Here is a 12,882-nt window from a genome sequence, read left to right on the forward strand (position 1 = left end):
TTTGCATTTTACAATATTGAAAAATTATTTAAGAATATTATAAAATTATAATATCCTATTTAACTAATTAATTTGAAGACTTTTCTAAAATTAAATATTAAATATTAATTAAAAATAATATCTAAATAATTTAAAAAATAAAAAATATACAAATAAATATATTTATTAGATTATAAATTATATCATTTAAAACTATGCTCTATTTTTCAAGGGAGAGATATGACGGCATGACCACAAAACCAGTGCCGTTGCCTATTTTAATGTGTCCGTGATGTGACTGCACTCTTCAATGTCTGTTTGCCAATTAATTTTCGATCATTTCTTTGGATGACACGATTCTCTAAATATTTGGGAAATCAACTATTTAAAATCTTGAACAGACATATTAATGACATCGATTTCCAAAAAATATCCTGTCATCCCTGGATTGATTTGTCAGTCACTACATCTTCCATGATTGATTTTTCAAGACATTCCTATGCTGGAAATAAATGCACATTTACCTATATTTATTTCATTTTTGCCAGATCTGCATATGGCACAATATACTTCCATAAAAAAATTTCGGACGGAAACCTCGATTTGCACGCTTTATTCGCTGTAAAAATAGTGGGATCTGTGCTGCCGTCAATTCACAGCAGATCTTTTTGTCTTTTTATTTTTTTGGGCAACGGCAAATAAATATTTGCTTTCGCTGATGTTAATTCACCTACGCGGCTGGTAGAAATTTTCTTCGGAATTCCATCCATTGTTCCTCTATCCCAGTGATCATAGTTCATAGAAACCCTAAGCGTCTGGCAAAATTTTTCTGTTCATATTTTAACAGTAGGAATGGATTCTTCTGCCGAAGATTCTTCGGCGGAAACTGGGGAAAGATTTAAAATCAAAAGATCATTGTTCAGGAGGTCATCTCCTTCCCATTTTTCTTCTTCTTCTTCATCATCATCATCATCGAGCAGTGAAGAAGTCTCCGTTCCGTCAGATACGCAACGGAAGAGTCCCTCGCTCAAAGAAAATAAGGAAATTTCTTCTACACCAGCTAATTCGCCTTCAATGAAGCCAGAGAGGGAGCGGCAAGATGAAGAGGAGGTTACAAAACCAGATGTGGGTGCTTCTAGCAAATCTGCGAAGGACAATTCGCTCAAAGAAAATAAGGAAATTTCTTCTACACCAGCTAAATCGCCTTCAATGAAGCCAGAGAGGGAGCGGCAAGATGAAGAGGAGGTTACAAAACCAGATGTGGGTGCTTCTAGCAAATCTGCGAAGGACAATTTACCTTGGAGCGAGAGAAATGAAATTGCTTTTCTAAGCGGAATTGCTGAGTGTACCGAAAGAGGTAAGCCCTTACCGAAATATGCGGTTCTTTGTAATCATGTGAAAAGCCTATTAGATAATGAATGCAGCGATAAAAGGATATTGTACAAGCTTAAGAGGTTTAAACAAAAGTTTAAAGATGTCAAGGAGAAGGTTAAGGATCCAGGATTCAGGTTCAGGAGTCCGCATGCAGAGAAAACTTTTAAGTTGTCAGAGAAAATTTGGGGAAAAGAGGAACAAGAGGAGACCGCCCCTTTGAAGAGAAGTAGAAAAAAATATAAAAATAGAAGGGTAGCCGCGAGGCTTGATGAAGAAGAAGAGAAGAATGGTGGGGAGGAGGAAGAAGAAGAGAAGAATGGTGGGGAAGCAGAGTTAAACCTAGGAGATAAAAAGAATAGCGGGGAAGAAGAGTTGAACATAGGAAATGAAGAAGAAGAGAAGAATGGTGGGGAGGAGGAAGAAGAGGAGAAGAATGGCGAGGAAGCAGAGTTAAACCTAGGAGATAAAAATAATAGTGGGGAAGAAGAGTTGAACATAGGAAATGAAAAAATTTCAGTATCCAGCCTCATCGACTTGATTAAGAAGTTTCTTAAAGAAGGCATGGATTCTCTGAATGAATTTTTTAAGGAGCTGTCCAAAGAGAACATGAATACGATAAGCAAGCTCACAGATGAGTTGCTTGTAGAGAATATGAATAAGTTAAATCAGGAGAATGAAGAGAATCAGAGATTTTCCAGATTGTTCAGCAACTGGGAATACAATGATTCTCTGATCTTTGAAAATGAGTTGATACAGAGGTTCTCCTCAAATTTCATGAATTCCCCCACATTAAGTGATACCGAAATGAAAGCAATTAAGCGAAAGTGGCTGCAACAGGAAGCTTTGGAGCAGGAAGCTGCTAACAAGCGACGTGCTCTGTTGGAAGAAGAGCGTCAAATGAGGTTAACAAAGCTTTGTGCTATGAGGAAATTATAAGTTTTTAGATTTCTCTTCTAGTCTGGAAATTTCTTAGTTCTTAAGTTTCTACATGGACCTGAAAATATTTGGGTTTTTAGAATGCTGGATTCCTTGAGCCTTGATAACTTACTGTTGCACACTAATTTCTTTTTTATATATTTGCAAGTTGAAACCAGTTTTCGTTGATCATGATTTTAGTTATATATGTTAGAAGTTGCAATCTTCAACTTTACTATCAAAGTTTTGTCAATGGAGTTCATTTTTCTGATTGAATCTAGTTTTATCACTGAAATTATATCTGATTTATTTATCTATTATCTGAAAATACATCTGTTTCTCTATTTATTATGAAAGAATCCGGTTTTATCACTGAAATTATGTCTGTTTCGCTATCTATTATCTGAAATTATATCTAGTTCTCTCACAACCATGGAATAAAGTTTCCTGATTCTTGGTTTATTATAGAAAATTTATATGGTTTTTATGCAGATCTTCTGCACTTTGGTCCCAAGCATTTAAGATTGAGAATGTCTCCTCAATTTGGAGGACATTTGCATAGACATTTATCCGTTTAAGTAACTGCCAGGTGTTGCATGGGTTTTTTTGGACTGTGCTGAGGGCCAGGGATTCAATTTTATGGCTAAATGATCGTTTTTGTGTACCTTTTGGTCTAATTTTTTTTTTTTTTAGAGGATTATAATTGCATGTTGTCTATAATTTAAGAAGCGTCTCTCTTCATATTTTGAATGGATAATGTCCCCGGGGACTTACTGGTGGAGGGATAGATCTTTTGACTGTTAGAGGATGGGGTTTAAATTTAATGAGTGAACAGCTTTTTTGTTCAGTTTTTTCTGTAAAATGTAACTAAGAAAGGAGTAATATCTAGAAAATTATATTTTTGTGTATGAAGTTTATAATGTATCTTTCATAATCATGGTATAGTTTAGTATTGGAAGGGTAACTCTGAATGGAAAAGACTAAATCCTTCGATGATACATGGGTCTCTTAAGCATCAGGGATTGAATTTGAAGGCAGAATGGTCATTTTTAAGGATTACTTTTAATAGATAATTTAAAAAATTCAGGATTTGGGAGTGTTCAAACAGTCGATTGCTTTTTTCAAAAAAAAAGCAGATGAGGTTAGTTCTAGTTGTAGCTTTATTTCTTTTTCAATCTTATTTAGATATAAATGAGTTTCAAAAATAGAATAAAAAAATTATTTTAATCATTTCTCCTCTTAACGAGCGATAGCTGGAGTTTTTTTAGTTTACTTTTTATTTTAATTTCTGTTCCAATCTCAAATTCTTTATACCCGATTTCTTGACATTTAGGCTTGGTGGTAGTTTTCAGTTTTCCTTTCGTAATTTTGGAGAGGATCATAGCAGTGCTAATACACGCCTCACATTTAGGCTTATGGTACACCTCACATTTAGGCTTATGGTACACCTCACATTTAGGCTTGATGGTAGTTTTCCTTCTGTGATTTTGGAGAGGATCATAACAGAGCTAATGCAGACCTCAGACTAATTTTACATTTAGTTACCAAGATAAACATACAAGAGGATCATAGCAGTGCTAATATACGCCTTGCATTTAGGCTTATGGTAGTTAATACACACCTCACATTTAGGCTTGATGGTTAGTTTTCCTTCTGTGATTTTGGAGAGGATCATAACAGAGCTAATACAGACCTCAGACTAATTTTACATTTAGTTACCAAGATAAACATACAAGAGGATCATAGCAGTGTTAATACACGCCTCACATTCAGGCTTATGGTAGTTAATACACACCTCACATTTAGGCTTGATGGTAGTTTTCCTTCTGTGTTTTTGGAGAGGATCATAACAGAGCTAATACAGACCTCAGACTAATTTTACATTTAGTTACCAAGATAAACATACAAGAGGATCATAGCAGTGCTAATACACGCCTCACATTTAGGCTTATGGTAGTTAATACACACCTCACATTTAGGCTTGATGGTAGTTTTCCTTCTGTGTTTTTGGAGAGGATCATAACAGAGCTAATACAGACCTCAGATTAATTTTACATTTAGTTACCAAGATGAACATACAAGAGGATCATGGCAGTGCTAATATACGCCTCACATTTAGGCTTATGGTACACCTCACATTTAGGCTTGATGGTTAGTTTTCCTTCCGTGATTTTGGAGAGGATCATAACAGAGCTAATACACACCTCAGACTAATTTTACATCTAGTTACCAAGATAAACATACAAGTTTATGAGTTCTTTTTATTGTAGTCTGGCTAAATGATTTTTTCAGCGAGTGCATGCTATTTTATTTTAATTTTCACCTCAAAATCTGAATTTATGTTTTTCTATCCATAAAACGTTGTACCTACAGCATAAACTGTATTTATGCATTAAAAAATGAAGCTGTAATATTTGGTTATAATTAGATTGGTATTGTTTTGGTTATAATTAGATTGGTATTGTTTTGGTAATCATAATTGTGTTTATTTAAAATAGTTTGATTTAAATCAGTAAAACATTTTACGAATTGTTGTCAATATTTCATTATTTTCTATAATTCTCTCATTGTAAATTACTGAATTTAACTTATTGAAATACTTCTTATAATTCTGAAATTTAACTGTGTTCTGCACTTACGAAGAAGTTATCTTTGTACAACCTAATTTGCAGTTGCTCATGGAAAATTTTAAGATAACTTACAGAGTTCTGTATCTTTAAACAATAAAGGTGCATGGTATCATTAGTGCATTGTTATGATAAATTTAATAGTCTTGACTATTTTAAAATCCTCGAATAGGTATTAATTGAAAAGCTCAAGTTTTTCAGTTTTAACAATAAATGAAGTAGCTGCAATTTTTTTTCATTTATAAATGCACTTTTATTTGTTTTAAATTTCATGTATAAGATGTATGTTTGTCTTTATTAATTAATAATATTTTATTTTATTTTATTTTGGAATATGATATATATTTTTTTATTGTTATTTGTTTTGTTTGTAATTTACTTTTGTATGTGGATATGTTGGATTTCTTAAGTCATGAAGAGATTTTTATTAATTGTCTTAATTTTTTTTATCATTAGATTTCTTATTATAGATGAAAAGTTTATATCATAAAATCTTTACATTTACTTTTGAAAACAGAACATTAAATAAAAAATGTAGAAGAGATCAAATTTAAAAAATTTAAGATTGTAATTTAGGTTTAGATTTAGAGTTGGGCTTCAATTTGGTTTATTATCAAGATTCAATTTTGTTTGGTGTTAAGAGTTCTGGTTTAATTTGGTTTTGAATTTATGTATGATGGATTAGACTTTTTTAGTTTAAAAATTTAAAAATATGTAATGTGAATGTAATAATTAAAAATGAGAATGAGAATGAGATGGCTTGATGAGACACTAATTAGGATTCTCATTTAATTAAAAATCATTAAAATAGGGTTAATATAATTCTCAATTCAAAGTTTAGGATTAAGGTTCAATTTGGTTAAGTGTTGAGGTTAGGGTTCAATGTAGTGTAATGTAATTTGTTTTTTTCAAGGTTGATTATTTCTATGCTACATGACCTAAAGATTTTAGTTTAATTTGATATAGAGTGTGGGCTAAATTTGGTATAGGTTAGGTTTGAATTTGATTTCAAATAGAATTTGGCTCACGTCTCCATTTATTTTAGTGTTAGGGTTAGGGTTCAATTTGGTATAGGACTAAAGGTTCATTTTAGTGTTAGGGTTAGGGTTCAATTTGGTATAGGACTAAAGGTTCAAAATGATTGTGTTAATATTCAATTTGGTTTCATTAGAATTAGGGTTGGGGATAAATTTGATTTATTGTTTGTTTATGTTTAGGGTTAGGGTTAGGAGGCAATCTAGTTTGGTGTTCCCTGTTTATGGTAGATTTTAGTTCATGGTTAGGGTTAAAGTTTAATTAGGCTTAACATTTAATACAAATTGGGATTAGAGTTCAAATAAGGGTTAGGGTTCAATTTGTTTTAGTGTTAAGAGTTAAGTGTTAAGAGTTAAGTATCGATTTAGTTTAGGATTTGATTTCAATTTGGTTTAGGATAATATTTCAAGGGACCTCTTAGTTTATTTTTCATTCTTTTTAATAGATTTCAGTGTGATACAAAATATTAATTGAAAAAATTATAATCTAATAACAATTTAAAAATAATAGATATTTAAAGATAACAATTTTGTTGCTATATTGGTATTATAAATATTAAAAAATGCTTTTAACATAATCTTAATTTATTTAACTACTATAATTGTGGAAACATCATGGAATTGATAGTTAAGGTTTCTTTTATTTTAGTGTTAGAGGTAGAGCTCAATTTGGTTTAGGTTAAGTTTTAATTTGGTTTATAATCTTAATTTATTTTAAGTAATTAAATTATAGAAATATTATGAAATTGAGTACTAAATGGAAAGTTTAGAAGGGTCAATAGAAGGGTCAAATGTTGACCCTAGTACAAGATGGAAAATTAAAATGATCCCTAACCCATAGATATCCAACCTAGAGTCACAAAAACCATAAATACACATAAAATAAGACACCTTTTTAGCCCTTCAAAATCTCCACAACCATCAAATCCTAGTTTAACAAAATCAAAACTTTCAACCTAAAACTTTATTTCAAATCAAATAAAACCAAAATATAATAAGGTTAATATTGCCTCTAACAAAATCAAAACTTTCAACCTAAAACTTTATTTCAAATCAAATAAAACCAAAATATAATAAGGTTAATATTGCCTCCAATTTGATTGTTAGTAAATGATAACATATACATATATGCTACCTTATTTGTATATTAAAGAAGTTTGATTGAACTTTCAACCATTACTAAATCCTTACCTTAAATTAATTCACCAACCCAAAATAAATTAATTCACCAATCTAACATAGTACTCATCATGAATTTTTGAGATTCGTAAAGGTAATCGGGGTCCCATGCTTCTCAAGATTTTTTTGGTGCGAATGTCAATATTACTCAAATGGTCTAATTTCTTCTTTGTATCCCATTTTTTTCTTATCCCATATTAATTAACGAAGGGAAGATATTGGTCACCTTTTTTAACAATATCCATATCAAATTTGCCCTCCTCTCTAATATCAACTTGAAGAACTTAGATCTCCTCTCTTATATTAAATTGAGGCTAGGCGGCCTCTCTAGTTCTAACTCAAGACTTATCTTTAATATTACCATAAGGATGGGCCTAATCTATAATATTCAATTTATTTTGTTATTCCCTTTTAGTATTCATCTAAGTTTGAGCTTTCTTTCTAGTATTCACTTTAGTTTGGATCTCAAATTTAGTTATATTAATTTTTAGATTAATCTTCGCTTCAATAGCTACATCCAATCAAAAAAAAATAAAATTTTAATGAGCAAATAAAAAAATGAACAAAGCCTAATAATTATTTTACTTAGTACAATAAACCTTACACTCTTACATATTGAAATCCCAAACCCTAAAACCAAAATCATTAACCTAAAACATATTAAAATTATAAAACCTCAAACATAAATTTGGAGCCCTTACTTATGAACCTAAACCCTAAATTATAAATATGTAAAACCTCAAACATAAATTTGGAGCCCTTAATTATGAACCTAAACCCTAAATTAAACTATAAACCTCAAAAATAGACTAGGTTAAATGTATATCATAGACCTTACACTCTTACATATTGAAATCCCAAACCCTAAAACCAAAATCATTAACCTAAAACATATTAAAATTATAAAACCTCAAACATAAATTTGGAGCCCTTAATTATGAACCTAAACCCTAAATTATAAATATGTAAAACCTCAAACATAAATTTGGAGCCCTTAATTATGAACCTAAACCCTAAATTATAAATATGTTAAACTATAAACCTCAAAAATAGACTAGGTTAAATGTATATCATAGATTAGATAAACTCTAAACTTTGTATTTGAAACCCTAAACCTAAGCTTCAATTATAAATCTTAAATAATAAACACTAAATTATCTAAACCCTTGTACTAATTAAATAAGAGAATAATTCCATCATATCAAAGATTGCAAATATATAATGATGATTCTAGAGATTTATCAAATAAGAGCTAGATATGTGTGTATATGTACAATATACCAATAAGGGATGTGAATGTACAACCAATACTAAGTAAAGGATATGGAGTCTCATGTGTGCATAACATCTCCACCAAATAAGAAAAGATGGATAGAAAAAATGGATAAATGAGTCCGAACAAATGTTTATCCATGTTAGGTACCCATGTACCAAATGATCCCAGAGAAATCCCACAAGACAAAACTCCCTCGAGATACTCAAATGAAGAGAAACCATATAAACCCCTAATGTGTGGTATCCTACATTGTCGATAGATGCTTGACCATGATATTAAATATGATAGATGAATGTAGAATATTTTCTCTTTTTGAAAATAAATAATGTCAAAGGTGTGTGTAACATATCTTTCCATTCCTAAAAGAAATATGAGGGAAGAAACATAATAATGTATGATGTCTTTGTTACAAGCTAGGGTTGTCGTTGCACCAAAAGATCAACCTATCAATGCTTGATACAACCACTAGACTTACAGAATCTATAGGAGGTTGTTAAACCGTGTCGTGAATCCCTGCAAGGGACGCTGACCCATTGCCAACAATCGCCCTCCTAGCGTCACTCGTCGCGGCCTACGTGATTTGAACATGTGACCAAGCTCTGATACCACTTATTACAAGCTAGGGTTGTCAATGCACCAAAAGATCGACCTGTCAATGCCCAATGCAACTACTAGACTTATAGAATCCATAGGAGGTTGTTAAACCATGTCGTGAATCCCCGCGAGGGACACTGACCCACTGCCAACAGTCTTTGGAAGAAAAGGATGAATAATAGGAAGAAAATATGAAGAGATAATATATATGATAGAATTTTTATGAAAGAGGATGTGAATTACCTCATTTTTGTCCTCTAAATATATCATATAGTACTCACAAAACAAACTTGAAAGATCTATGAAATACTTATCCCAATCGGCTATATCTAGAAGATAGTGAATATGATCTTTATGCACTAAATCATTAGAGTCCATCGATAAATAAACAATAGAGTTGGTATAACCAAGAGATAATTATAGAGATGAGAATACAATTCATGTCATCTAACTAGACTACTCATATTTGGATAACATGTCAACACAATATTTTTTAGTTTGAAAGCTATATGTATCTTTTAATGTTAGAATTTACCAGAGTTCTCAACCTTCTAATCCGACTCAAAGATAAATGAGATGAACCCTTTGATTTTGCAATAAGATTCATAAAGGATGAAGAATAATATGAGTCTTTATAGGGGGAGAACAATCATTGACAAAAGTGACTATGTAATCATGACATTCAAGATCTTTCCATTTAGCAAGGTATTGATGTATCATGAGTATATGCTATATATTCATTGAGCGATATAAGATATTTCATAGTATGAGACTTTAGAAATATAGGTTTATTTAAGTATATGGAAGTTTGTTCCCCATACAATATTTATCTATCATGGAGATAGCCATCCATGATCAATGTGCTCTAATAGAAACACAAAAAATACCTAAAGTGAGAAAAAATTCTACTTTATAATGGAAGCACATATGTACAATGATGATTCTAGATTGCTCCAATCAGAGCTATGTTTGCCACATACGGGTAAACGATTAAATGCCGAAAGTAAATACACAGAGCATAATGAGAATATATTAAAGAACTAGTCCCCGTATTAATTCAACAATCCATGTACATCAAGTGCTTATAACATCACACCCGGATACGACTATCATCATGCTACTTTGAAGGAAAGGTATGCAATATATAATACCCGAAGGGGTGCAACCAACCATCGTGTCCAACTGCCCTTCGGGGAGACTAATTGACTGCCGTAACCCATAAATACTGACGACAACATAACATGATACGACAACATAACATAATGATTATTCCCGATAACAAGCTACATATTAGTATATTGTTGGTTGAAAATTTGTAATAGAAGATGATTGTAAAATGTGCTTTTCAACCATAGTATGATGAGATTGAATCTCTCCTCGTAAAGGGGAGGCTACCTTCTTTGCAATTTGATAACTATTATCTATTTAACTTCTATCTTCTAAATTATTTTCAAGGGTGTTACAATCACTAAATATTCTCTTTTCTCAGAATAAGTGTTCATCCAAATCACTTTCTTCAAAATAGATTTTCTTTCTTAATAATAGAACATTGATTACAAGATACTAACTTAGGCAATAATAACTGATGTAACTTTGAGCCAAACAAAAGAACGACTTAAAGATATACCAACAAATCTATACTAACTAAGAAACCTTTGTAAGCCCAAAGTCTTATATGGTCCCTCTAATTGATTCTTGAAATTAAATTGTAATATGTGGATAGCTCAAAGTCTTTCCTATATATTACAATCTTCTCTTCTCTAAGTAGATAACTTGATGTAGAACAAAGAATCCACCTTATTATCAAGAACTAATAAATTATTCACAATAAAATACTATAGCACAAAGTCTACAATATTCTACCTATTTGCCTTTTAATCCAACAACTTCTCACAATGCACAATTTGATCTTTAAATATATTATGCTAAGAATGACATAATAACACTCTCACCATACAATAAAGTGCATCCAAGACAAAGATTGGAAAATATGTCTACTTCTCTATTGATAGAATTTTCGGATTTTCACTTAAAGCACAAATCTTTGATAACTCTACAATCTGGCATTGTTTCAATGCATTAGCCAAAAGATCTCTTTACACAAATGAGGCTCCCCCCTTTATATAGAGGAAAGGCTTGACCAAAATGAGGAAACGTTGCAACTAAATTTGACTTATTCAACAATAGAGTCCTATTAGACTTTGACTTGTGATGTTGTTACATGTAATTATAATTTTATAATTTACATACATAAAATGTCATAAACAAATTACATAATGCATAACTAACAACATGAACATAAACTAAGTTTCTAGAGACATGTCTTCATTATCATCATCCTTTTTTTTTAGAAAATCTTCATTTCATTGCAAGGTAACCTGTGCATCGGTGTCACCTGGTCCTAGTGTGTAGGAGCAAATGACTCAGACTTGTGTGATGGAGTCCTCTATGCTAATGAAGGTCTTTCTATGCTTACTCAAGATAATCTTCAAGTTATCTAGAGTCACTTGAAAATCCATTTTTGATGCTTGTACTTTATGGTCTTCTAGCTCAGAAAATGATCTAACATCTGAAATGAAGTTGCAACAATTGTTGAAAATTTTTCATAGAGACAAATTCTACCTTTTGGATCAAAAACTACAAATCGAGTTTTAAAACCTGATTTGCACCAAGGGCACGTCAAAACATGCAAATTGGGTTTTAAAACCCAGTTTGCACAAAGGATAGTGCACTACATGCAAATTGGGTTTCAAAACTTGATTTGCACTTGTGAAGAGTCGCAGTAAAAAAGGTTGCATATCGGGTTTTAAAAATTGATGAGCATATGACATGATGTGCATAGTGATGTAAATCAGGTTTTAAAGCCCAATTCACATCTATGTTGATTCTACAAATGAAATGATGTGAATCAGGTTTTAAAGCCCAAATTATATGTGTGTGGGACTAGAGGGAGCTGTAGTTTGGGTTTAAAACCCAAACTACATATGAGAATGTGGTGAAGGATATGTCAATTGGGATTTAGAATCTGATTGACAAGTATGAATAATGCAAGTACAAAAAGGTTGCAGGTCGAGTTACAAAACCCGATTTGCATGGAGATATGCAACTTTGTGCAGATTGGGTTTTAAAACTCGACCTGCAACTGGGCGTCATAGAGGTCAACATGTTCATTGGATTTTAAAACCTAATCGACATGTGTGAAAGGAAAAGAAGAGGGTGTGCACATCGGGTCTTAAAAATTGATGTGCATGTGGGACATCAAGGAACTATACAAATCAGGTTTTAAAACCCAATTTGTACTTTGTGCAATGTCGTGACCTACAATTCGAGTTTAAAAACCCGAAGTGCATATGAAGGATTTTCTCTAACTCTCAAAAAATAATGACTTACTAAAAATGACAAGACAAGAAGGGGATCCAATCAAAAGGAATTTTCAAGGGATCAAACTACATGCAAGGGCACTTGAAAAAGGCCTCGATATGTATGTTTAAAGGGCACGAGCGATGAATAAAGATAAATTTGGTAGGGGTTATCGCTGGATTTGAGTGAGATAAAATCAAAGATAATATATGTAGGATACACCATCAATAAATTTGAGTGTACAATCAATGTGGTTAAAGGAGATGGACTCACATGTGTGTACAAAGCCTTTGACATTCTAGGAAAATAAGTCATATGATGCAAAATGTAACCTATCTATATACATACCTATTTAAGAAATTTTATTATATATTGGGTGCATGTTATGTGATAATTAACTAATTAAATGTAAAATAGAAATAATGCACCACTAAAATTACATCCCACAAACCTTAGACCATAAAATCTATTCATCAAACTGTAAACCGTATTAACTAAAAATTATGTAAACCCTAAACTATAAACCTATGTACCAAAGTTTCAC

General features: G+C 31.7%; 1 protein-coding gene across 1 annotated transcript; it reads left to right on the top strand.

Moving 5' to 3' along the window:
* The first annotated feature begins 324 nt into the window (after nucleotides 1-324).
* On the top strand, nucleotides 325-2,446 carry LOC131064603 (uncharacterized). The gene has a single exon (XM_057998792.2). It carries the CDS (start codon nucleotides 832-834, stop codon nucleotides 2,287-2,289), a length of 1,458 nt encoding a protein of 485 aa, XP_057854775.1. The 5' UTR covers nucleotides 325-831; the 3' UTR covers nucleotides 2,290-2,446.
* Nucleotides 2,447-12,882: the final 10,436 nt, after the last annotated feature.

The sequence above is a fragment of the Cryptomeria japonica genome, chromosome 2 (genome assembly GCF_030272615.1).
Source record: "Cryptomeria japonica chromosome 2, Sugi_1.0, whole genome shotgun sequence".
NCBI lineage: Eukaryota > Viridiplantae > Streptophyta > Pinopsida > Cupressales > Cupressaceae > Cryptomeria > Cryptomeria japonica.

Bases quoted from the DNA above. Each gene is read 5' to 3' on its own strand.
- LOC131064603 (XM_057998792.2), top strand. From the start codon at position 832: ATGGATTCTTCTGCCGAAGATTCTTCGGCGGAAACTGGGGAAAGATTT.